Source organism: Musa acuminata, chromosome BXJ2-4, assembly GCF_036884655.1.
Source record: "Musa acuminata AAA Group cultivar baxijiao chromosome BXJ2-4, Cavendish_Baxijiao_AAA, whole genome shotgun sequence".
NCBI classification, from domain to species: domain Eukaryota; kingdom Viridiplantae; phylum Streptophyta; class Magnoliopsida; order Zingiberales; family Musaceae; genus Musa; species Musa acuminata.
Window position 1 is genome coordinate 2,710,332 of NC_088341.1, and position 22,379 is coordinate 2,732,710.

Here is a 22,379-nt window from a genome sequence, read left to right on the forward strand (position 1 = left end):
ATAATCATCGAATATCTTTGAAATTATAAAAAAATAATATGAGATAATTATGAGACGAACAATGCTCTATGGATATAAGTGCTGGGTAATAAAAAATAACATATATAAAAAATTTATATTACTGAGATGGATATATAGAGTTATTAAGAAAGATAAAAAAATATTTTTATTCATAACAAACTAGATATCACTTCGATAAAGGATAAGATGAAAATAAATCATTTAAGATGAGATGAGTATGTCTTAGGAAACTTTCAAATATGATAGTAAGAAGAGGTGAAATTATTAATGTTAATGGAATGAGGAGAGGTGGAGGAAGACGTAAAAGATTTTTATAAAAATTATAAATAAAAAATAAATATTCTCAATAACTAAAAATAATTAAAACTTATGATTTTATTATTATTATTGCTTGCCACGTAATGATGTCCCTCGTACATACGATTCAATCCCTAACATTTAGGGCTATAGAATAATTAGATACAGCAGTCAATATGGCATAAAAAAAAAACAGATGTATTATTGTTGGAAAGAACAATTAGATCTAGCAATCAACAATCATACGCCTAAAAAAACAGATATATTCTTGTTTTAATGATGATGTTTTAATGATGATATCAAAGAGATTTCTCAAAATTTCATTAACTTCACTGTTTTTTTCTTAACTTCATTAACTTGACTGTGTGTGTGTGTGTGTGTGGTGGCAGGTTCATGAACTTGGAATATGGTAGATAGAAGGTCTCCTCTTCAAAATCAAATAAAATCATAAAATCAATCATGGAGATCGAAAATTTCCATTGAAGGATTCTAAGCCAGTATTTTAGGTGGTTCATTTATGTTGGAGGAAGAACCTGGCTATTTGTCTATAGAACAGCTATTTGTATGAAGATAAGCTCGTTCATAAATTAGAAAAGCAAGATGCGGCATCTCCCTATGCAAATTTGGTATCCAAAGAGAGGGAACCTTCGACTTGTGCCCTGTAGTACTCATTCAAGGATCAGCATCTCACAAGCTCTATGCTGCAGAGGGGTTTGCTTATTGTCCCAAAGCTTGTGCATCAGATCTCCAAGGAAGATCCATGCTTGAACTGTTGTTTGATTCAATCTAGATGGGTAATCTGTAACGTGACTAACACAAACATTACTCTTTGGAGCTCTCAATTGTTGGATATTTTAGATGTGGCCATTCTGATGATGTTCTTTTGTTGCATCATTTTCAGGTTGAAAAGTTAAATTGAGCTCCTGAATGCAGATATCGGTCTATATTGATAATAAATTTATTGTTCTTCTCTCACTAGTTTGAACTTCAAAATTTGGAAGATCTAAGGACTTGCAGCAGGCATTTAAGAAGATCATGGAGAAGAAAGGATGCTGTTTACAATGCAGCAGTGGTCACCGGGATATGCCCACTTTACTGGTTTCATGCATGAGGAGCATTTGAGCCTGCTATTCACCTGCTCCAAGGACTGTGACTGTTAAAGAGGGTGACCCTCATGAGCTTGCTGTAGCCAACAGTGCAGTTATGAGAATTAAGAGCGCCATTGCCATGGCCTTATTGCAGGGAATTTGGCCTGTCAAATGAGATGCTGCAGACTAGCCCTATGGGTGTGCATCCTAAATGTGATTCTGGGTGGCAGACTCTGTACTGAGCCAATGTAGAGAACAGCTACTGCTTGATGGAGTGCACTTATTGCCTGACTCGGTCAATGTGGGAAGAGCTTCAATTTGAAGTTTCCCTGGCATGCTGCTTGTTACCATGCCTGCACGACGACAGTAGATTCTGCAGCTGATTGAACTTTTGGTCAACTGATCTGCAGAGATGCAATCTTGTCTGGTGTTTTGTTTTCTGGTTGTGGCCACCGAAGAGGTTCAGTGAATCTTGGTTCAAGCTAATTGATTCTGTGGCCTGAAACTAGCAGAGAGCAGGCTAAGCAAAGATTTGGCATCTCCGAAGGACTATGGTGACTTGAGCAGGGGCCGTCGTTCCTCTGTCATGGTCTCCCAAATGAAGTATTATGAGAACATTTGAGGTGATCAAGCAGACCATTACTGTACACTTGAGAATGTGCGCTGCTGTTCTCGGAGACAACATCCTTCGTCTCATGTATAATCTAATAGAAGGAGACCCATGGTTAGTGGAGTCACCATATCTACCGTCTCTGTCTCTCTCCCCTCCTTGTCCTCATGGAAACCGAAACAATATGATGATGCAGTCTCGATTGCTCCTCGCTGTGACACAAATGGCATGAATCTTTTCCGGTGCCTATTCCACCATTTTGCCAGCCATATGTGGAAAGCAGCCAAAAGCTGCATCAACAAATACAAGGAACCAATAGATTGGTCTCTAATGCAATGCTTAATGCCACCTTTCAGATACTTGCTCTCGAGGGCTATAATTATTCACCGTATCTTCCCCTTCTCCGTCGTTTCTGCGTTGATTTCGGTGTTTCTTTTCTTTTTGCTGTTCTGCACCGCTAATCTCGCATTGCAGAAGGAATCGTAGAGATTTGTAGCAAAGATCTCATCTTTTTCTATTTTTGGAGGTGCGTACAGCGCTGTCGGATCTCCGGGGCCACCCAATTTTGCTTCGCCTGGTGGTCTGGGGTGATCTCTTTCATTCTCATATCCGCAGGGCTCCCTTGCCCTCCCCAATTCATCCCCCATTTTTCTCGATCCCAGGCCGTCCCGGGTCACCGGAGGCCCGGTCGATGCGTTAGCCGCCAGCAGCAACAATGGGCTGCGCCGCATCGAATGAGGCCGTCTCGGTGACACCGGCCGTCGACTCCGCCGGCATCCTAAGGGACCAACGGGCGTCTTCGCGGAAGCACCGGAGCGGACGGAGTTCCAGGCGGGGATATTGCGGGAGCAAGGAGGAGGAGGACCGCATTGAATTGGAGGAACATGGGAAGGCAAGCGAGGACTGTGCCAGGTTGCAGAAGTTTCGGTTAGGCAATCTTCACAGTTACATCGAAGGCGAGCAGGTCGCTGCCGGATGGCCCTCTTGGCTCAGTGCCGTCGCTGGGGAAGCTATTCAAGGTTGGGTGCCTCTTAAAGCCGACTCCTTTGAGAAATTGGAGAAGGTAACGCAAAAATTACGTGTGTTTCTGCATCTGTGTTTCTCTGTTTTTGGACGATAGCCATTGTCTCAGTAATGCAATTCAATAATATTGCTGCATAGGCATCTCGAGTGATATGTTTACATGATGTGCTGAGCGTCATCAAAATCTAAATGAGATTGACTTAACTACTGATAATCTTTTCATCATTGGTACCGAAGGAGGAACCTCTTACTGCTCCAAGTTGTACTTTTATTTCATTGCATGTACTCATGTTCTTGCTTCTGCCAAGAAAAAGAGGGAAAGAAAAGAAGGATAAGGGACAGGAGGGCCACTTCAAGAAATGCATAATCAAGATGTTAACAATGATAGCTGTCTTCTTCTAAAGAGAAAATGCTTATATTTCAGTTTTCTACAACCATGTTGGATCATGTAAGATTCTGTTTCATTGTTTTTCAATTAATTTTGGGAAATAATCCTAACTAAAGATTTGCATATTGTTTTTCTGAGACAGATATAAATGATTGAATTACTTCATGAGGACAATTTTTCATTCAACACTTTTCTTTTTAATTAGTTAAGATTAATTTTCAATCAAGTACTGAACTGTAATAGAAGATGCTTACGCACTTATTATCTTCATCGTACATACGATTACTGAGTCATCTTCAGGTGAACATTATTATAAACATAAATCCGAGGTTTATTGGTCTGGAGGTCTTGAGACATTCTACTCCCAATGGCTGTTGTCTGTAAGCTCAATATTGTTTGATTAAACATAATATTGGTTATCGATAATTAAATCAAGAATTCCTTTGATACCATAAATTTAATTTGTTATTGACTATTCTTTTTGCTAAATTTGTTATATCATCATGTGTAGATTGGACAAGGTACCTATAGCACTGTATTTAGAGCACGTGATCTCGACACAGGGAAGATTGTCGCATTGAAGAAGGTGCGCTTTGACAATTCTGATCCGGAGAGTATCAGGTTTATGGCAAGAGAAATAAAGATACTGCGCATGCTTGACCATCCAAATATCATGAAGTTGGAAGGGTTGATAACCTCTCGGTTATCGTGCAGTCTATACCTTGTATTTGAGTATATGGAACATGATCTTGCAGGACTTTCTTCCTGTCCTGACATCAACTTTAGTGAATCACAGGTTTGTTCATATCCTTTGAATAACTATGTGAACATATTAGAACATGTAACCATGTTCTGTCTATAAATTGCAGGTCAAGTGCTACATGCGACAGTTGCTATCTGGACTCGAACATTGCCACTTACATAATATCATTCATCGTGACATAAAGGGAGCAAATCTTCTAGTCAATAATGAGGGGGTCCTGAAAATGGCTGATTTTGGTCTTGCAAATTTTTACAGTCCTGGGCACAAGCAACCACTAACTAGCCGTGTTGTGACTCTATGGTACCGGCCGCCTGAACTTCTGTTGGGTTCAACTGACTACGAAGCAACTGTAGATTTGTGGAGTGTTGGTTGTGTATTTGCAGAAATGTTTGTTGGAAGGCCTATCTTGCAAGGAAGAACTGAGGTAAAAGCTTAAATGCATTTCCTCCAAAAAATTGTAACAGTAGTAAATTAATGTTCAAATTTTCCCATAAAATCATTACAGTGATTGACTTGTTTTTCTTTGACCATGCAACTGTTTCGTGATCCTATTATACCATAAGGTAGAAAGAAAAGGATCATATGATGAACAAGTACATCAGTCCACATTATAGAAACTGCAATTAGTTATTAATTGCTATTAACAAAAAAAGTAAAGAAAATGGTTTAAACAATGTAATTACAAAATTACTAGGATTATAACTAAACATGGTTAGCTGTTTTTAGTCATAAAGCCATGCCCAGTAGAATGATGAGAAATGAATGTCTGGCATTCCTATATTGCAGATTTGTAGGTTCCTGTTGTTGTCTATTGTCATGTAGGTTATGGAGTTACGGTTTTATAATCATTCAGAAAGAGAAAGTGGGGTTCCATTACAGATTCCTTTTACATATGAAGTCAAAGTAGCAAACTAAGGTGGCATGAAATAGGAGGAAAAGTTTTCTGGTAGGAAGAAATTTTTTGCCTTGGGTGCACAGGGAAAGCTAATAAACAAAATGCTGTTGGAGAAATTAACTGATAATAATATTAGCCCCCATTTAAGTGAAAAAATAATTTTGTGTCTAGCTCTTCTTCTGATAACATGTTAGCATGATTCTTGGAATCTTGAAAAATGTACATGGGCATCTTCTTTCACTGCATGAATCACTATGACAGATCATTTTCTATATGGAAAACCACTACTTGGGAAAGCGAAAGTAAGTTTAAGAAAATGTCATTGCAGATAAGAGGGTTTACTTTATAAGATACTGTTACCAGTAGCTTTTTCTTTTCTGAAGAAAAATATTGTAAAAAGTTTTTCCATCTTCTAGAAGGCTACTGTCTCTGAGGGGAGCTAGCGTGGGAATTATTTTAGCAAACTAGTTTAGATAGATGCTCCAGAAAGTACACTTTACTAAAACTATTTCCTAGACATAATTTTTGAAGTGGCTGCTAGAGGGTTTAGATGACATTCATTTTTGTCAAACTTGAAAGTGAATGGTGCACTCTCAGGATGAATCAAGAGCTATTACTTACAAGATAAATTCTACACCAGGCAGCTTAGGAGTCATTGCTGGTGTTCAAATAATAAACAGTTTGAAGCTGTCACATTTGCATAGGATGTGAACAAGACTAGGAATTATTTTCTATAAGATCATGCAAAAAGTTCCTTATGCATGAATACATGAAGAAACTCACACACACACACACACACATATATATATATATATATATATTTACACTCTTAAATAATCAAGTAATTAATGCAACTGTCTCCAGCATCAAACATTCAAAGATATTACACTGTTTTACTAAAAACAACTCTGGTGTTTTCTAGTTCTTCATCCAAGAAATGTGTTCATGGCATGATATTATGGACTAGATTCGAATGATTGTTCATAGAAGATTCATAATTATCAAAATATTCCACTTCAAGTTCAAGACGTGGATACTACAGGCACATCTAATGGAGCAAGTTAATTGTCATCTTTATTGCTGCTTACATAGTTATCTATCAATTCAAATATTTGTCACTAAAATTCTGTGCAAATAATTTTTATCATGCACTCTGATAGCTAAGAGACTATTCATAACTTATTCATCTATGTTGAAGTGCCAATATTCTTCATTTTCAGGTTGAACAATTACATAAAATCTTCAGGCTTTGTGGTTCCCCTCCGGATGAGTACTGGAAGAAGTCCAAGTTGCCCCATGCTACAATCTTCAAACCTCATAATCGCTATAAGAGTAGTTTCCAGGAGTCATTCAAAAATTTACCAGCAAGTACCTTTAGCTTGTTAGAAAAATTTCTGTCTATTGAGCCTTATAAGCGTGGTACTACCTCAAGTGCTCTTGCATCTGAAGTGAGTATGCATTTCAAAGTTGTTTTACATGAGTCCTCCTACAGTTATTGGTCTTTCCATGTTATTCTGTAAGCTTCTTGATGTAAATTGTGTCTCTTTGCATGTTTATCTGGTTATGAAATGAAAAACAAAACTGTCAATATAATTATGTGAGTAGAATCATAACATGGAGTACATAGAGAAAGAAAAATAGCAATTTTGAGTCATACGTAGACGTTTGAAACTAGCATTTTGTATCATAGCTAATAATTAGGTGCAAAAAGAAGGAAAGGAAGGAGGTGGAGTACCACCAGAGACCATCTGCTTCAGCTCTAGGCTACTACTTCAAGACAATTTTTTATATGTTTCTTGGTACTCTCCACCTTGTAGATGTTTTCTGATAGTAATGCTCCTTTAGTTGACATTGGTATGCAACAAATTCTGACCTATATATTTCAGTCATTTTGAAGATCACAGGACGGTTCTAGCTAGTTTTTGTGAACTAATGTCTGGAACTCTTATGTGAAAACTATTGGATGGTGGTACAGCAGCAACTTTGTTGATATCCTGTGTAGGGTGGGAAATTTGGAGGGTTGGTTCAGGTTCATTATGAATTATCTTAAAATTTCTTAACCCAATCTTATCTCATATGTAATTAGTATAGCATTGTTAACCTATATCCAACTTGCTCATGTCCAGGTCAGTTTGGTGATTAAAATTTAATGTACTTTAAAATAAATCCATCAGTGAAACATAAGTGAAATATTGCAACAAAATAAACTACATCTCATCGGGCAATAAAGAAGTGGAAAAGGGAAGGTAGAGCTCAATTTGTGGATTTGATTAGTATGCATACTTGAACATAAGTTTGGGAGTGTCTAAAGTAATCTGCTTAAATGTGTTATTTTCTAACCTTTTGATCCAGTACATTCAAGTGAACCCTATTATAACATGTAAAGTCAGATTAAACTTGGTTGCCTGAAAGTAATCCACATAAAAGCTGCCACAACCAAACTTGTTTTCTTCTGAGTAGATTCTGGATTGTTGGTTTGGAATTATACCACCATGATAACAGAGTCCAGATTATGAGTCTCACATCATCATTGGCATCCATGGAATCATATGTAAAGACAGGATAGTAAACTAAGAAAGCAATAATGCAAGAGATCCAATTAAGAAATGTAATATTGTGCATCTGTATTCTTAGAAAATGTTCAAGCTGTATTTTAACAATTAAATTAATAGAATCTCTTATATTTCTTGAACTCATTTGATTGTTCCTACTTCCTAGTGACAAGTGAAAGATGTTAATTACATTTTTATTCCATCTCTTGTCCTGCAAATTCAAAAAATTTCCCTTTCCAGGATTAGGGGGGACAGTGTTAATCAGGAGATCCAACTTTGGTTGACTTCCATCAGAGTTGCAATGACCCAACAAATTATTAAGCAGGACCAGAATATTTTAAGTTGCAGTGTCATAAATTATGCAAAACAGAAAACCAGGATAGTTGGAACTAGAAAGTACCTCTCCATTCTGGATCACTCAAAAACTTCAATTTTCTTGGCAATAGTCATGTCATATTTATGCATACATGTTTCTTAAGATCTAAGTTGTTGGAGTAACTGTTCAATGTAAATTGTTCTGTGAAAAGCAATCAATTGTTTGATGACTTAAATATAAGTCACCTTATTTTTCATTTTCAAATTTTCTGAGTTAGATCTATAGAAATTATTCAGTCATTTTGTACCTTCTACTTATTATGTTTGCTTTATATGATTTACAGTATTTCAGAACGAAACCTTATGCCTGTGAATCCTCAGATTTGCCAAAATACCCACCCACCAAAGAGATTGACACAAAGAATTATGATGAGCTGCACAGGTAATTTTTAACCATCTGCACACTTGGTGAGATCTAGAATAAACTATAAAGATGATTAATTTGTTCTTTTGATCTCTGTACAAGCCTTTTTAAGCTGCTAAAAAATATTATATAAAATTTTCTGCTGCACAGAGTTATTAGTGTTTATTTGATTTTGCAAAAGGTAGAAGTTTCATATTCATATCAAAACACTTCCTCTCTGTCTATTTGAGGACTATTTAGGAAGCTATATCCTTCATGTTTGTTGATGGCATTTAATCCATTTATCACTGGATCTAAAGGTTCTTGAAGTCAGGCTCACTCTTCTGTTCTGAGACTTTCCGATTCTCTAAAGAAGATCTATCCGTTGAAGCATGTGACCACTGGTCATTCTGCCATCATTTTCACAGTTTTTTGTCATTTCAGGAGAAAAGTTGCCGGTAGAGGGCATGGATCAGAAGCCATAGTGAGACCATTGAGATCAAATAAAGCTTCACAGGAACCAGGAGGGCTCAGTAAAATAGCAGATAGCAAAGAGGTATTTTGCCTTCTTATTGTTAAAAAAGCTTTCAGTAGGAGGAAGAAAAAGTTATTATGACCTGACTTGCTGGAGAGTGCATAATCTCTGTTGTTTGGTATAATTTTCAGGAGTCTTGGATCAATGTTACTGGAATTGATAGAAATAATGTAAAGAAAGATCATCTGAGAGTAGATGGTGAAACTAGACTATTTGTAGATCTCCAGCCGATTCCATCAATCACCCATCCAGATGATGGACATAACATTAAGTGCAACTCCCAAGAAGATCATGCAGATGGTAGATCTTGTGGTACAAGTAACTCAAAAACTCGTCTCTCTTTTGCAAGAGATCCATCCAGTATTGAAAATGTTAAAAATAAGCTTTACTTTGAGGGACAAGTAAATGGGAGTACACACAACGTGCATGCTGGTTCCAAAGGCCATGGATCAATTGAGTTGGCCAAGCATGCAATTGTGAAAAATTGGACACGTTTAGAACATCCACAATCATTCGACTCTTCTGATATATACTACTCTCAGGAGTTATCAAAAGACCTTTACAAGGTAGATCAATAGCTGATGAAATGTAACATTTTTGTCTGCAAGCACCTTCTAGTCCTTATTGTCTAAACTGTGACTTAGCTTCTCTTGATAAATCTCAGGGTTTCCATGATCAAGACAGAGTTGAGTTCTCAGGGCCTTTGCTATCTCAAACCCACAAGGTTGATGAACTTCTGCAGAAGCATGAGCGTCATATTCGCCAAGCAGTTAGGAGATCATGGATCCAACGAGGTAATATTGAGATCCCATTTTCAATGTTCATTCAAATATAATGTATCTAGGCAGAGATGCACTCGTAATAACAAGCGGTAATCCCATTAACCCCAGAGGGCTTTCACCTATTGTGTCTGTGCATTAGTAAATATCTGAAGTTGCATGCTCAGGGAAGTGTTGTCTTATTGCTATTTATACAACAGTCTCACCAGATTGGATGCATTTCTCTTGGAACAACCACAGCCAGACTCAAGTACGATGCCTCATTTAGAATTTTCTTCTTTCATTTTTTAGGTGCCTATGATCTAGATTGACCATGGATCTCTGCCGAAATCTGTCCAATCTAAATTTTAGAAGAATCACTTTTAAGGGCTCCATTTGAGACTGCTGATGACATTACACAAATCTACAACCAATGCCATTTTGACATTTCATTTCTGATTCGAACAAAGAATTTTGCAGTTAGCAGGCTTAATTATAATTTTCTCTGCTTATAATCTTTTTATCTCAATCTCGGATAGTTTTGTTGGTGAATAGTGAGAAGTATTTATTTAAACTATTCATTCAATTTCTTGTTACAGTGAAATGGAATTGGTTCTTATTGTGTCTGGTTTACAGTGACAGGGAGAAATCAGGGAAAATAGAATTTCAGGGCTGCTTTTTTATATTAGAGTAGAAGCCTATGAAATCAAAACAAACACCCTGGATTGCGAAAATTATCTGACCAACATCTTTCCACACATGAAAGGAACTACGTCAAGTTGATCCCAGCAATTATATGCTATATGATGGATAAGTGCCACAGCAATCTCCATGCAAGCAGCTAGTGAGAAGAGACTAGCGTCTCATAAAAATGTCGTTACTACCAATCTACACTACCTGCTTGTAAGTAAACTGATTCAATATCTGATTCAGCTGACTGGTTTGCTGGTATCGCTGAAGCTCTACTGGTTGAGAGGTGATGAAAGAGATCAAATTTCTTGGATGTTTAGTCTGGTTATGGAGGCCAAGTTTCTTTATAGATCAATGTAGAGAGCCATAATACCTTTTTCGGCATCAGCAGCGTTGAATTGATCAATGAGCATTTTATGATGTAAAAGCTATGTGTATACTGGCAATTCAATTGTAAATGAAGCTTTATTTGTTCTATAATATTCTGTGTGTCAAAAACCTAACATCAGTAGGAGTTGTGAATATTGTAACATAGCCTGATTGGATTTGAAGTACCACATTGCTAGTGTGTGACATAAATCATATTTGATTCAGGTGGGCAAAGATTTTAGGTACACATAAATCATATCTGCAGAAGCACCACCAATCTAAGTTATAACTGTGCGTCCAGATTTTTCATTCTAAGTTGCAGAAGTTGGTAAAAGATTTCTCACTCCTCTGGCACTGGTTCTGTCCAATTGATTGCATCTTCTCCAGCTTCCTGAGATGGCAACATGCTTCCAATGTTCAATGCTTTTCAAGAATTCAACACAAGCAGCGTGGACAAACAAGATGGATCAGTACCAGTGACATCAACACATTTCCTGTGACACCATCATTCTATGACTGCACGTATCTGGGGGGGAATGTGTGGAAGAGAAGCAATGTCTCCTCTCTCTAGATCAGACTGTCTGAGTCACCCATCCAAATCCATGAGAATTCCACCAGTGGCAACCATCAGCATCAAAGCTTGTATCTGCAGCCAGCAGAAAGCAACACATATGCATGGACTCACACAGCAGCTTATTTATATGGTCTTCCCAGCAATCTCATTCCATTGAAAGAAGCCCTACTTGCAGATCATAAAGTGGTTCTTAAGGCACATCTGTTGAAACATACTCCACTAGTTGGACCTGCAGGTTTTTCTGAAGCACCTCCACCAAGGTATTCCACTGAAGAAGCAACATGATGAAGGAATGTTAATGAAGACCAAAAGCCTGACCTAACTTTATGTCACTGTTGATACTTTTGCGGGGACCTAACATTTTCAGATGATAGCAATGATAATGCTGTAAAGGCAGGCATCAATCTCCTCACAGGTCATTGCCTGCGATGAGAGCTTGTTGCACAGTCAAAGCACCAAAGACATGACCCTTGTGGACACACCTTGGAGTCCAAAAGAAGACACTTATGATGAGATACTTGATGATTTGTAGTGAAGAGTTTGTCCAACACTCCGAAAGCCACTCCATCTTCCAGAGCAGTGTTGTGATCATAAATTCTGTAAAATCTTGCTGGCAAAAGCTGGAAAAGTATATCATAATAATCAAATAAGATGGTTGACATCCGATGAAAAAGAACATGATGGTTGTTTATGGCTTGCAAGAAGACATTCTCCTGCTTCATCAATTCAAGCAAAAAGCAATGACACAATTTGAGTTCCTGATTTCTAAATCCTCTAATGGATGGCATCTTGTGCACCATAAACATGTTTCTGGTGAAGGTACATATAAGCTGTACCAAAGATCTGCAGTAGCTTCGAGATGTGGAGGTGGATGGGCATGTTAGATTGCCTACCCTGTTGGTTTCAGAGAAGACAACCAATGTCAGCTGGGAAGACCTGACGAGAAAATAGTAAAGAATCCGAAAAATTGCCCTAAGCCATAGTGAGAATGACAGAGGAATTGGCTGTAGCATAATAAACACCACAGTGTGGGGCCAATGATGCAAAGAGAGAGAGATATAAACTAAAGCATCCACTGACACACCTTTTCTGGTTGATGAATCTTGTCGTGCAATAATTCCCACTTCATTCCTTGTTCGGGTTCCTTTTTAAGAGACACCACCATAACTCCAAAAACCCTATGTGCCTTCCCATCCCACACCCTGTGGCCTCCCTACAGCTCACCTCTCTTGAGCACAGGACTGTTCACTTGCAGATGGATCCGGGTGAGCTGGGAGAGGAGGCAGCAGCAAGCAGTCAGAAGCCACCACGGGATCCGGCTGCTTCTGATGGCAGTGCAATGGCTGGTGACGAACGAGAAGAATGGCTGAACCTGACACTCGGTGGAAGAAGCTCTTCCAGCTCCCAGCCCAGACCTCCACCCAGCCACAGGATGTTCTCATGCAACTACTGCATGAGGAAGTTCTTCAGCTCGCAGGCCTTGGGGGGGCATCAGAATGCCCACAAGAGGGAGAGGTGCGCAGCTCGGAGGTCTAACACGCCACAAAGGATGATGATGATGATGATGGCGGCTTCCCCCCTGCATGTACCCTTTCTCCACTCCCTTAATGTTGTTCGTCCACATTCCATGGTTCACGAGCGATTCCGCGAGCCAGAGGCGGCCAGCTTTGATCACACCAAGGCGACGTGGTCGCCGTTCGTAGTCGACGAAGCTTCGCGTTCGAGCTGGACCGAGAGCTTCCAAATGGAGTCTGAGCCTCCACAGCAACAAAAGCTTGACCTGAGCCTCAGGCTTTAGTGTCACTCGCTGCATCTCCAAAGTTCAGTTTTCACTGTTAGGAAAGTTCTCCGTGTAGGGATGAAGAAGGAAGCCATGGACGAGTATGCAGGCTACTAAATCACCATGTTTTGTGACTTGTCCTTCACACTTATATTGTATTTTTGACGAAGAATTATTGATCAAGCAATATTTTGCGCTAGCTTTGCTTGCTGTTCATACGCTCACAGGTTCATACAAATCTGGAGAGAGCAGTAGATCCATGGATACTCTTAATGGTCCATGAACATGAAACGTTTGCTTCTGAGCAAAAGAAAAATCTGTTGGCAAAAGCTGAGAAGGAACATAATACGTGCCGATCAAATCTTCTTCTGATGAGAGTAGCAGTCATGAAGAGAAAGTTGCAGCTGAATCACCTACAAGATCAAGATGCCAACCATGTTTGCTGAAACACGTATAGTGATCTTTACAACAAGACAAAAGGTCGCCTGATTTATTAGTGGAGATGGTGTAGAAGTTTTGCTCACTCCAACCCATGATCTGGAGCAGCTGTGTCTCTCAGTGACAGTGTTTGGTGTAGTAACTCTTATCGTTTTCCCAAAAGCAACTAAAAGCACATTGTTCTTTTTGTCAGTGGCCCAAAGAAACGGTGACCTCCATTACTATCTCCAAAAGCTTCCTCTGAAAACAACCCGATGTCTTCCTCTACTTCCACTTCCACATGAGCAAGATCAAGATTGCTAGGAATCAGATCATATCTGTTGTGCCACCACTGGCCACTTGTACGTCCCATATGTCTTTTCCCTTTTTCATGTACTGACCAGAATCTTTGTTCCTCGTCTTTTTCCTTTCTTAACCATTTAGACATGAAAGCAAATGCTCTGAACAACAAAACATGAGTCGTACCATTAGACCGAGAATGTTTCAGATAGAAAGAGGATCACATTGTTTATTTAGCTCATGGAGAATACAAAAGTTGCTGAGGATGGCCGATGACCTGTAGAACTCTCCTTCTTTTGGCTCTGTTGGAGATATAACAATGGCAGCCCCATCATGTTATCATGACAAGATCTAAAATAGAACTGCCCATCATCTATCCATCTGCTGTCTTTTCCACCCGTTCACCTTCCGGATTTGGTGAATCCAAGTCTCTGATATTATATCTTTTTGGCTCTCGGGACATGGAGTTGTATGATCTAATCAATATAAAAATCATGATCCATTGCACAAATATCTCGTTGATATGAGACTTTGAAGATCAATCGACAGTCCTAGAATTCCAATTAGATGCTGATGATGCCAACCATCCAAAATATCGAATCCTAATTTTTTATTTAGATCCAATGAGCTATCGGATTGGCGTGATTATAGATATTTATACTCATAACGTGTATGAGTTTATTGGACTTCCAAGTGCTTAATCCATTGTATTGGGGGCGAGAGAAGAACCTCAAAGACAAAAGATATATATTTAAATAATAATAATAATAAATAAATAAATAATAAATCGATATAAGACTTAACGTGGATTGATGATTCTCATCTATATTCATGAAAAAAAACTAATTTCTTTCATCATGTAAGATCAATTACAATACTCTTGAGTTGTCTCTACTCGAGCATAATATACTTATATACTCTTTTACATAAATTCTAAAAAATGATTATATTTTTTCTTTAATTTTCTCTAACAATCCTATAAAATATTCTCTTTAGACATCCTAAAGAGAAACACAAGATATTCCTCACATCTTGTTTTACCTCATCAAAACATAAATATATATAAGATATTTATAGGAGAATCAAACTCTAATTTTATTCTTTCATTAGGATTCCTTCTTATATTAGAATTTTATCCCATAGGATACTGGCTCTAGAAGCTCCAAGTTACTGGTCAATCCCAACATAGGCTAAATGAATCTCATACAAGCCTTATAATATTCTCCCAAATTTCTTTTTGGACATTTGTCCTATTTATCTTGTTTCCTTGTGTATTTTCATGACTCCAAAATCAAGGAGAGGAAACAAGAGAAAAGAGAAACTGGTTAGTCCCAGGCCTGCCCATCCTCAAAAAGAATTGTGGGAGACCCAAACCCATGGTTGTGAAACTGGTGGAGATGGAGAAGACCACTTAATGATGGGCTGGATTTCTTGACCTGTACTCCATCAGGCCTAACATTTATTAGTCCAATGTTTCAATGCAAATATACTCATACAACAACTAGCACAAGACATGATCCAAAACATCCTTTGGGTTTAGCTCTTGCAGTTCAAAGAACAGACTAACCAGTCAAGTAGCTATGATGCATACGCTTACTCTATAAATTGATCTTGAAGGCACATGATCTACCAATGCAGATAGCATGAATTAACTGTTAGGAATTCCATTATGTTCTTTGTGTTTTTTTCTTTTAGCAAGAAAAGAAAACTATATTACTTGAACTGTTTAATACAGCCTAAGCCATGAGCTTCAAAGTTCAAAATGGATCCTCATTTGATATGTTATTCAATTTATATTATCTAGCAAAATTTGCGAGCCAATTTGCGACATCGATTTAATTCTTGATAAACATGTGAGATTTTGACATGTCCAACTAGAAATACAAAGGAAAAAAAGATACAAAAACATGCATACTACAGCAAACAATGAAGTATCTTATTATATTTTCCTTTTTATATTTTTGACTGGACTGTGGATGATTCTATAAGATCAAACCTCTGGATGGATGTAGAAAGGTAACCTCCAATTACAAATGGCTGTCATCATCACAAGTCACTCATTTTGCCTAACCTCAATCAACTAAGAAAAGAAAAAGAAAACAGAGGGAGAAATAAACAAAGACAGGAGAACAGGAGTACAGAGGAAGAAGGAGAAAGAATTCATCTGAACACCATCTTTAGCTGTATCAGTCAGTGGCAGATTAAACAATTAGACATACTTTAATGTGCATTCTTCCACCATGCTAACCACACCAATTTTGTTCTTCTTGTATTTTCTTTTCTGACTATGAATATGAGACCATAAGACCAAACATCTGGATGTAGAGATCTAGACCTGCAAATGGCTGTCATCATCACAAGTCAGTCTCAGGTTAAACATTAATTAACGCACTGCCTTCCACCATGTGAGTCAAAGTTCTCCCACAGTTTGAGCTTGGGAAAGTTGAAGTTTCGTGCAGGTGAGACAGGAACAGGTTGGTCCGAGTGGGAGCGAGAATGTCTTGGTAAAAAGGAGATAAGAAAGAGGTTGGATGAGATTTGGTGCCACAAACTTTTGATCCATTGCCTTAATAGTCAACCCCTTGTTATAAGTATGCTTATCTGAACTCTTTAGTTGAAATATTCAAATAGCAGTATCCCTTTGGCCTCGAAAAAGGCCACTGCTTTGGCTCTCATTTTGAGAATCCTCTGCAGCAGCAGGCAGCAGCTGCAATCTGTCATCACGTACACACGGTGGGACTCAGCTGGTGACTGAAGACACCGGCAAAGCCTGCGACTGCGGTGGTCACCACCTGGGGAGACCAATTAAGAGCTGGAATGATTAAACAATTACTGTAAGGGCCATTGATCCTTGCGTCGATGCCATGGATTTGAAGTCGCATTTATGGTGACAGATGTGTCTTTGGAAGTGATGCGGGGGATGTTGCCTGCTGCTACATGGATCGTTGCGTCTTACCCTTCTGTAGACATGGACCGTGGTCTCAGACTACCTCTACAGCGAAGCCTCAGGATGAGGAGGAGCCATGGAAAGGTACAGTCGTTGAGCTACCAACTCAATATAAGATAAACCACACAGCTCTCTCTCTCTCTCTCTCCATCTCCGTGTAGGCATATCACTAATGCGTGTATTAAATGAATTATGGAGATGTCTCGTGTTACTTCTGCAAATAGAGTTGACTTCCTAAACTTCCGTGAGCTTTCTCTGGAATGCGGGGGAAGGTTTAAGAGCTCAAGCGTTGACAAGTCAGATCTGTCGTGCCAAGTTGATGTTACGAGATGGCTTGGGTCAAAGATTGCTGTGATCTTATCCCAGCCCCTACTGTAAGGTAGCTTTGTCTTGGAGTTGAGGTTTTGATTGAGAGAAGTACAGCAAGCAAAGTGTTTGACTTTAATTCACCAAGTAAAGATGGACGCGGAGCTATCTGCCATGGACCAGCAAAGTGCATCTGACGTCGTAGTTCTTTCTTTTGGGACACAGGTTTGAGGAACGGATAGCAAGTGCCTAACTTCCATGGACCTCGCCATTTGAGATGGACACATCGTCCTCTATCTCTTCGTATTAGGTGGCCTCTCGGTCAAGGATCACCTCCTTGATTTGATGTGGCCGTGGACTTCATGATGTCCGGCTTTCCTAATGAAGCCAAGCACTCCGACTGTATCTCCTACGCGACCAAGTTGAGCACCTTCATCAGCTTTCTAATGCATGGTGATATCAGAGGCAACGTAGGAGTTCCGAGACTGCTGTGTTGTTCAAAGGTCCCTGTCATGGCCTGGAGATTACTTGTTGATTGAGCTTCTGTCGATGGACGATCACGTTATACAGACAAATATTGATTGAGAAGCTTGCACGGAAAACATAAGATTCAAAAAAATCTTGCATGACGATTAGTAGAACTCAATGCGTGGATCTGTTGTAATCATGAACTCCGTGAACTTAGAGAACCGGCACGCACCCCTCTTTTTTCCTATTAAGAAATTAGGAGGATGGCGTAAGGAAATCATATGTACTACATAATCGATCATGATATCGATCATCTCAATGATAGTTACATCACCTTAGTGGTCGAAACGACTAAGTAGGGGTGGTTAGGCCAATCACTAATCATTTCAATAGTAGTTATGTCACGTCGATGGTCGAAGCCGTCACCTCAAAGGCATTTAGGATTTGTCACCAACTACTTCGACAATAGCTAGTCATTCCAATAACACTTATGCCATCTTAGTGGTCAAATCTGTCACCTTATATGTGATTAGATTATCTCATCGACTATCTCAATGGTGAATTTACCACCCTAAAGACAGTTATATTATGTCATCAGCAACTACTCTAACCGTCCTAGTCTCCAACGATTAGAGATTTTAAATTATAAATAGTCTTTCTCTCTCCTTTGTTGTCCCTAATTTTACTGTATTTTGAACACCCTATTAATTTGAACATCTAAGGAATCGAATCGAGAATCTCCAACATCGATCTTCTACAAGTGTTTGATTATCATTCGAGGAGCAACAATTTTACAATAACTATCTAGATCCCTAGTAACTTCATGATATCTCAGGATAGATCGACTTACTTCCATCCAAAGCTTAAATTAGGTTAGGTCCTACAAGGATGGCTGGATATGACGCATAGCAATAGTCCTCCAAAAAGGGTGCAAGAGCATTACGGGAAGAAGCATCAACCAACATACTCCACACCTTTGTAGGTTTGGGATCGACTCAACTCGCATTCTCTCCTATCAAAGCTTCAAGGTGTAGGAAAATCTAGGGACAACATTACATGGTAGTAGAAGAACAGAAAAATAAAAAACCCAAATTTCTCAAAAAGGTATTCATCATCGTATGAAAATTGGTACGCAAATCCTATAAAACTTAAAACGACGGGGGATATTGTTGTGTTACATAGGGAGATCGCATATTCTTGAACCATCTAGCATTTCGTGAGCGGATCAATCAGTGAAGTCATTTTCTAATTAACACTTACACTGTAGCCTTAATGTTCCCACATGATATGGATGAGTATACAACATGTCAGTTTGTCCGGTTATCTCGATATCTCTTTCGAGTAACCTATGACCATGATTATTTATGGTATGTATTTAAAAGTGAATCGATTTCACTATCGTGATATCATTATGATTCGATTCCCATTACACAAATCCGGACATCACAATATAATATGCATATATACAATAAGTAATATAAAAAAAATAAAATATTAAATAATATAATAAATAAAAAAGAATATATGTCATGTCACACGTATTATCACTCGCGTGATTGAGATATCTAATTTATGACTTTTTTAATTCAAGGCCACCCCACTCCCTACTAGTCAATCCCTGACACATAATAGTGTTTACAAAAGTTTTCATTGCCCTATTTGAGTAAGTCTAGACTCTCGGGATGTGGTAGCTTATCATCCTCATTATCCCACAACTAGAACTTTCAATGCCCAAAGTGGGCAGCTTGGGGAATCCTGGCTAATGCGGACAAATCGAGCCAAGAGGCGCCGTATTCACTCGAAATGATCAGATCAGTTAGAGGAGAAGCCCTTGCTAGATCGGGCCAAGAAGGCTCCCCCATCTAGTAATGTGGACGAACGGAGCCAAGAGGAAGAACCGTATTTACTCGAGATGATCACATCGGTGAAGAGAAAAGTCCCGATCGGCCAAGAAGGCTCCCCCCTTACCGGACGCGACACAAGGAACTCTCATATACGATGTTACATGGTTGGCAACCTAGGGAACCGTACTTGAAACGCCGTCCAAGATTTCTTTGGAGTGATTCCGCCAGGGACATCCAAAACCGTGGGAAGCTTGGTCACCGCGGCCGCAGTTCCGGGCTGCGCCGCCCGCCCGGGCTCGCCTCGGGGCGTCACGTGTGCCGGTGTCGAGTCGGACGGCGACAGGGGCCGACGCGACTGGGCCCGGATGTCGGGCGGTGTCCGGAAGCCGACGCAACCGCTGGTCCACAGTGTCGCGCTGCGGACCTGCACGCCCTGACTCAGTTCGTTCTCCCCCTCCCGGTGGACCCTTGTCCATCGAAGTCTGGGGGGCTTTGCCTATAAATTGGTCCTCGCGCTGCCCACAACGCTCATCGTTCCCTCTTCCCCTTGCGGCTCTTGAGCTCTCGAGCTTCCTTACCCCCCCTCCTCTGCTTCTTGCAACCAAGTAGCGCCTGTGAAGACGAGCGAAATGGCCGTGGAGACCGTTCTGCCCGCTACGAGCGCAGACGCGGCAAAGCTCGGGCCGGCAGCCAACGATAATGACTCTGAGAAGCTGAGGTTCATCGAGGAGATGACCGCGAACGCCGACGCGGTGCAGGAGACGGTGCTGGCGGAGATCCTGATGCGCAACGCCGAGACCGAGTACCTCCAGAGGTACCTTCTCGGCGGCGCCGCCGACCGTGTCACCTTCAAGGCCAAGGTCCCCGTAGTCACCTACGAGGACTTGCAGCCGGAGATCCAGAGGATCGCTAATGGCGATCGCTCCGCTATCCTCTCCGCTCATCCCATCTCTGAGTTCCTCACCAGGTAAACCAGATCTTTCATGTTTGCTCGTAGTTTAATGAACTGGTTGGTGTATAAATGCGTGAGATCATGTCTGGCTTCATCTAAAGCTCCGGGACGTCCGCTGGCGAGAGGAAGCTGATGCCCACCATCAAAGAAGAGCTGGATCGCCGGCAGCTCCTTTACAGCCTTCTCATGCCTGTGATGAACCTGTGAGTAAATGTGATCTTCCATTTTACCCTTCTCAAAGGCATTCATTGATCTGCATCTGATCTTAATGCCTTCTGGCAATGGAACAGCTACGTGCCGGGGCTCAACAAGGGGAAGGGACTCTATTTCCTCTTCGTGAAATCGGAGACCAAGACCCCCGGCGGGCTGACGGCGCGGCCGGTGTTGACGAGCTACTACAAGAGCGAGCACTTCAAGAGCCGACCGTACGACCCATACAACGTGTACACCAGTCCGACGGCCGCCATCCTCTGTGCCGACGCGTTCCAGAGCATGTTCGTGCAGATGCTCTGCGGCCTCCTCCAGCGTCTCGACGTCCTCCGAGTGGGCGCCGTCTTCGCCTCCGGCCTCCTCCGCGCTATCCGCTTCCTACAGCTCAACTGGCAGGAGCTCTCGCAGGACATCGCCACCGGGACTCTCACTGTCAAGGTTACCGACCCGTCCGTCCGCGACTCAGTCGCGGAGCTCCTCAAGCCGGACCCTGAGCTCGCCCGGTTCATCGTCGCCGAGTGCTCCAAGGGGGAGTGGTCCGGGATCGTCACCCGGATCTGGCCCAACACCAAGTACCTTGACGTGATCGTGACGGGCGCCATGGCGCAGTACATCCCCACCCTGGAGTACTACAGCGGGGGCCTCCCCATGGCGTGCACCATGTACGCGTCGTCCGAATGCTACTTCGGCCTCAACCTCAAGCCCATCTGCGACCCCTCCGAGGTCTCCTACACCATCATGCCCAACATGGCCTACTTCGAGTTCCTGCCGCACGGAGGCGACGGCCTCTCGGTGGGGGACAAGGCACAGCTGGTGGACCTGGCGGACGTGGAGGTGGGGAAGGAGTACGAGCTGGTGATCACCACCTACGCCGGGCTGAACCGGTACCGCGTGGGGGACATCCTGCGTGTGACAGGCTTCTACAACGCGGCGCCGCAGTTCCGGTTCGTCCGCCGGAAGAACGTGCTGCTGAGCATCGAGTCCGACAAGACCGACGAGGCGGAGCTGCAGCGGGCGGTGGAGAGCGCGTCGGCGCTGCTCCGGCCGTACCGAGCGAACGTGGTCGAGTACACGAGCCACGCGTACACGAAGGCAATCCCGGGGCACTACGTCATATACTGGGAGCTGCTGGTCAAGGACTCGTCGTCTCCGGCCGCGGCGGAGGCGGCCATGGAGGCGCTGGTGCGGGATGGGGTGTTGAAGCGGTGCTGCCTGGCGATGGAGGAGGCGCTGAACTCGGTGTACCGGCAGAGCCGGGTGGCGGACGGCTCGATCGGGCCGCTGGAAATACGGGTTGTGCGGGGCGGCACATTCGAGGAGTTGATGGACTACGCCATATCCCGGGGGGCGTCCATCAACCAGTACAAGGTACCTCGCTGCGTCAGCTTCCCGCCCATCCTCGAGCTGCTCGACTCGCGCGTCGTCTCCGCCCACTTCAGCCCCGCCCCGCCCAAGTGGTCCCCGCACCGCTCCGACTGAAACTGGTGGGGCCAAACCGACCGACCAACCTTCCAAGTCAAATCTCCGGTCAACGAACGTGCGTGTCGGGAAAGGAAGGAGAAGTCCGTTTCCTAAGGAAGAAAAAAGAAATAGAAAAGAACATAAAGAAATCGAAGTTTGACCGTCTCGTAGTTTTGCTCTGCTAATTTTATATAGAGTCATGTTTTACGTGTTTAGAATACTTAATGCGATGGTGTTTAAGTCTTTATCGAAGTCATCTTCTCCCACCCCTCCCCTATTATTTTAATGCATCAGATACCTTCCATGCTTTCTTTTGAACTACATGGGATGATGCGTCATTCCATGTAGGTGCCATTGTCCCATGCATCGTCATGTCAACCTCCGTAAAGACGGGAATATAATATCAAACGAAG

General features: G+C 41.5%; 3 protein-coding genes across 4 annotated transcripts; all 3 read left to right on the top strand.

Annotated features, from left to right (window-relative positions):
* Positions 1–2,290: 2,290 nt before the first annotated feature.
* LOC135609480 (protein IMPAIRED IN BABA-INDUCED STERILITY 1-like) lies at positions 2,291–10,697 on the top strand. Of its 2 annotated transcripts, XM_065102799.1 has the most exons (10): positions 2,415–2,542; positions 2,679–3,079; positions 3,939–4,223; positions 4,297–4,614; positions 6,306–6,533; positions 8,297–8,394; positions 8,800–8,911; positions 9,022–9,456; positions 9,555–9,684; positions 10,285–10,462. In XM_065102799.1, the coding sequence occupies exons 2-10, from the start codon at positions 2,732–2,734 to the stop codon at positions 10,308–10,310; spliced, it is 1,980 nt and encodes a 659-aa protein (XP_064958871.1). In that variant the 5' UTR covers positions 2,415–2,542; positions 2,679–2,731; the 3' UTR covers positions 10,311–10,462. The 2 variants fall into 2 exon arrangements, with proteins under 2 accessions (XP_064958870.1, XP_064958871.1); XM_065102798.1 differs by having other exon boundaries at positions 2,291–3,079; positions 10,285–10,697.
* A 1,764-nt stretch (positions 10,698–12,461) lies between these two features.
* LOC103980484 (zinc finger protein 1) lies at positions 12,462–13,079 on the top strand. The gene has a single exon (XM_009396924.3). It carries the CDS (start codon positions 12,462–12,464, stop codon positions 13,077–13,079), a length of 618 nt encoding a protein of 205 aa, XP_009395199.2.
* Positions 13,080–19,878: 6,799 nt separating this feature from the next.
* LOC103980181 (indole-3-acetic acid-amido synthetase GH3.8) lies at positions 19,879–22,218 on the top strand. Its single transcript, XM_009396489.3, has 3 exons — positions 19,879–20,310; positions 20,397–20,498; positions 20,586–22,218. The coding sequence occupies exons 1-3, from the start codon at positions 19,973–19,975 to the stop codon at positions 21,982–21,984; spliced, it is 1,839 nt and encodes a 612-aa protein (XP_009394764.2). The 5' UTR covers positions 19,879–19,972; the 3' UTR covers positions 21,985–22,218.
* Positions 22,219–22,379: the final 161 nt, after the last annotated feature.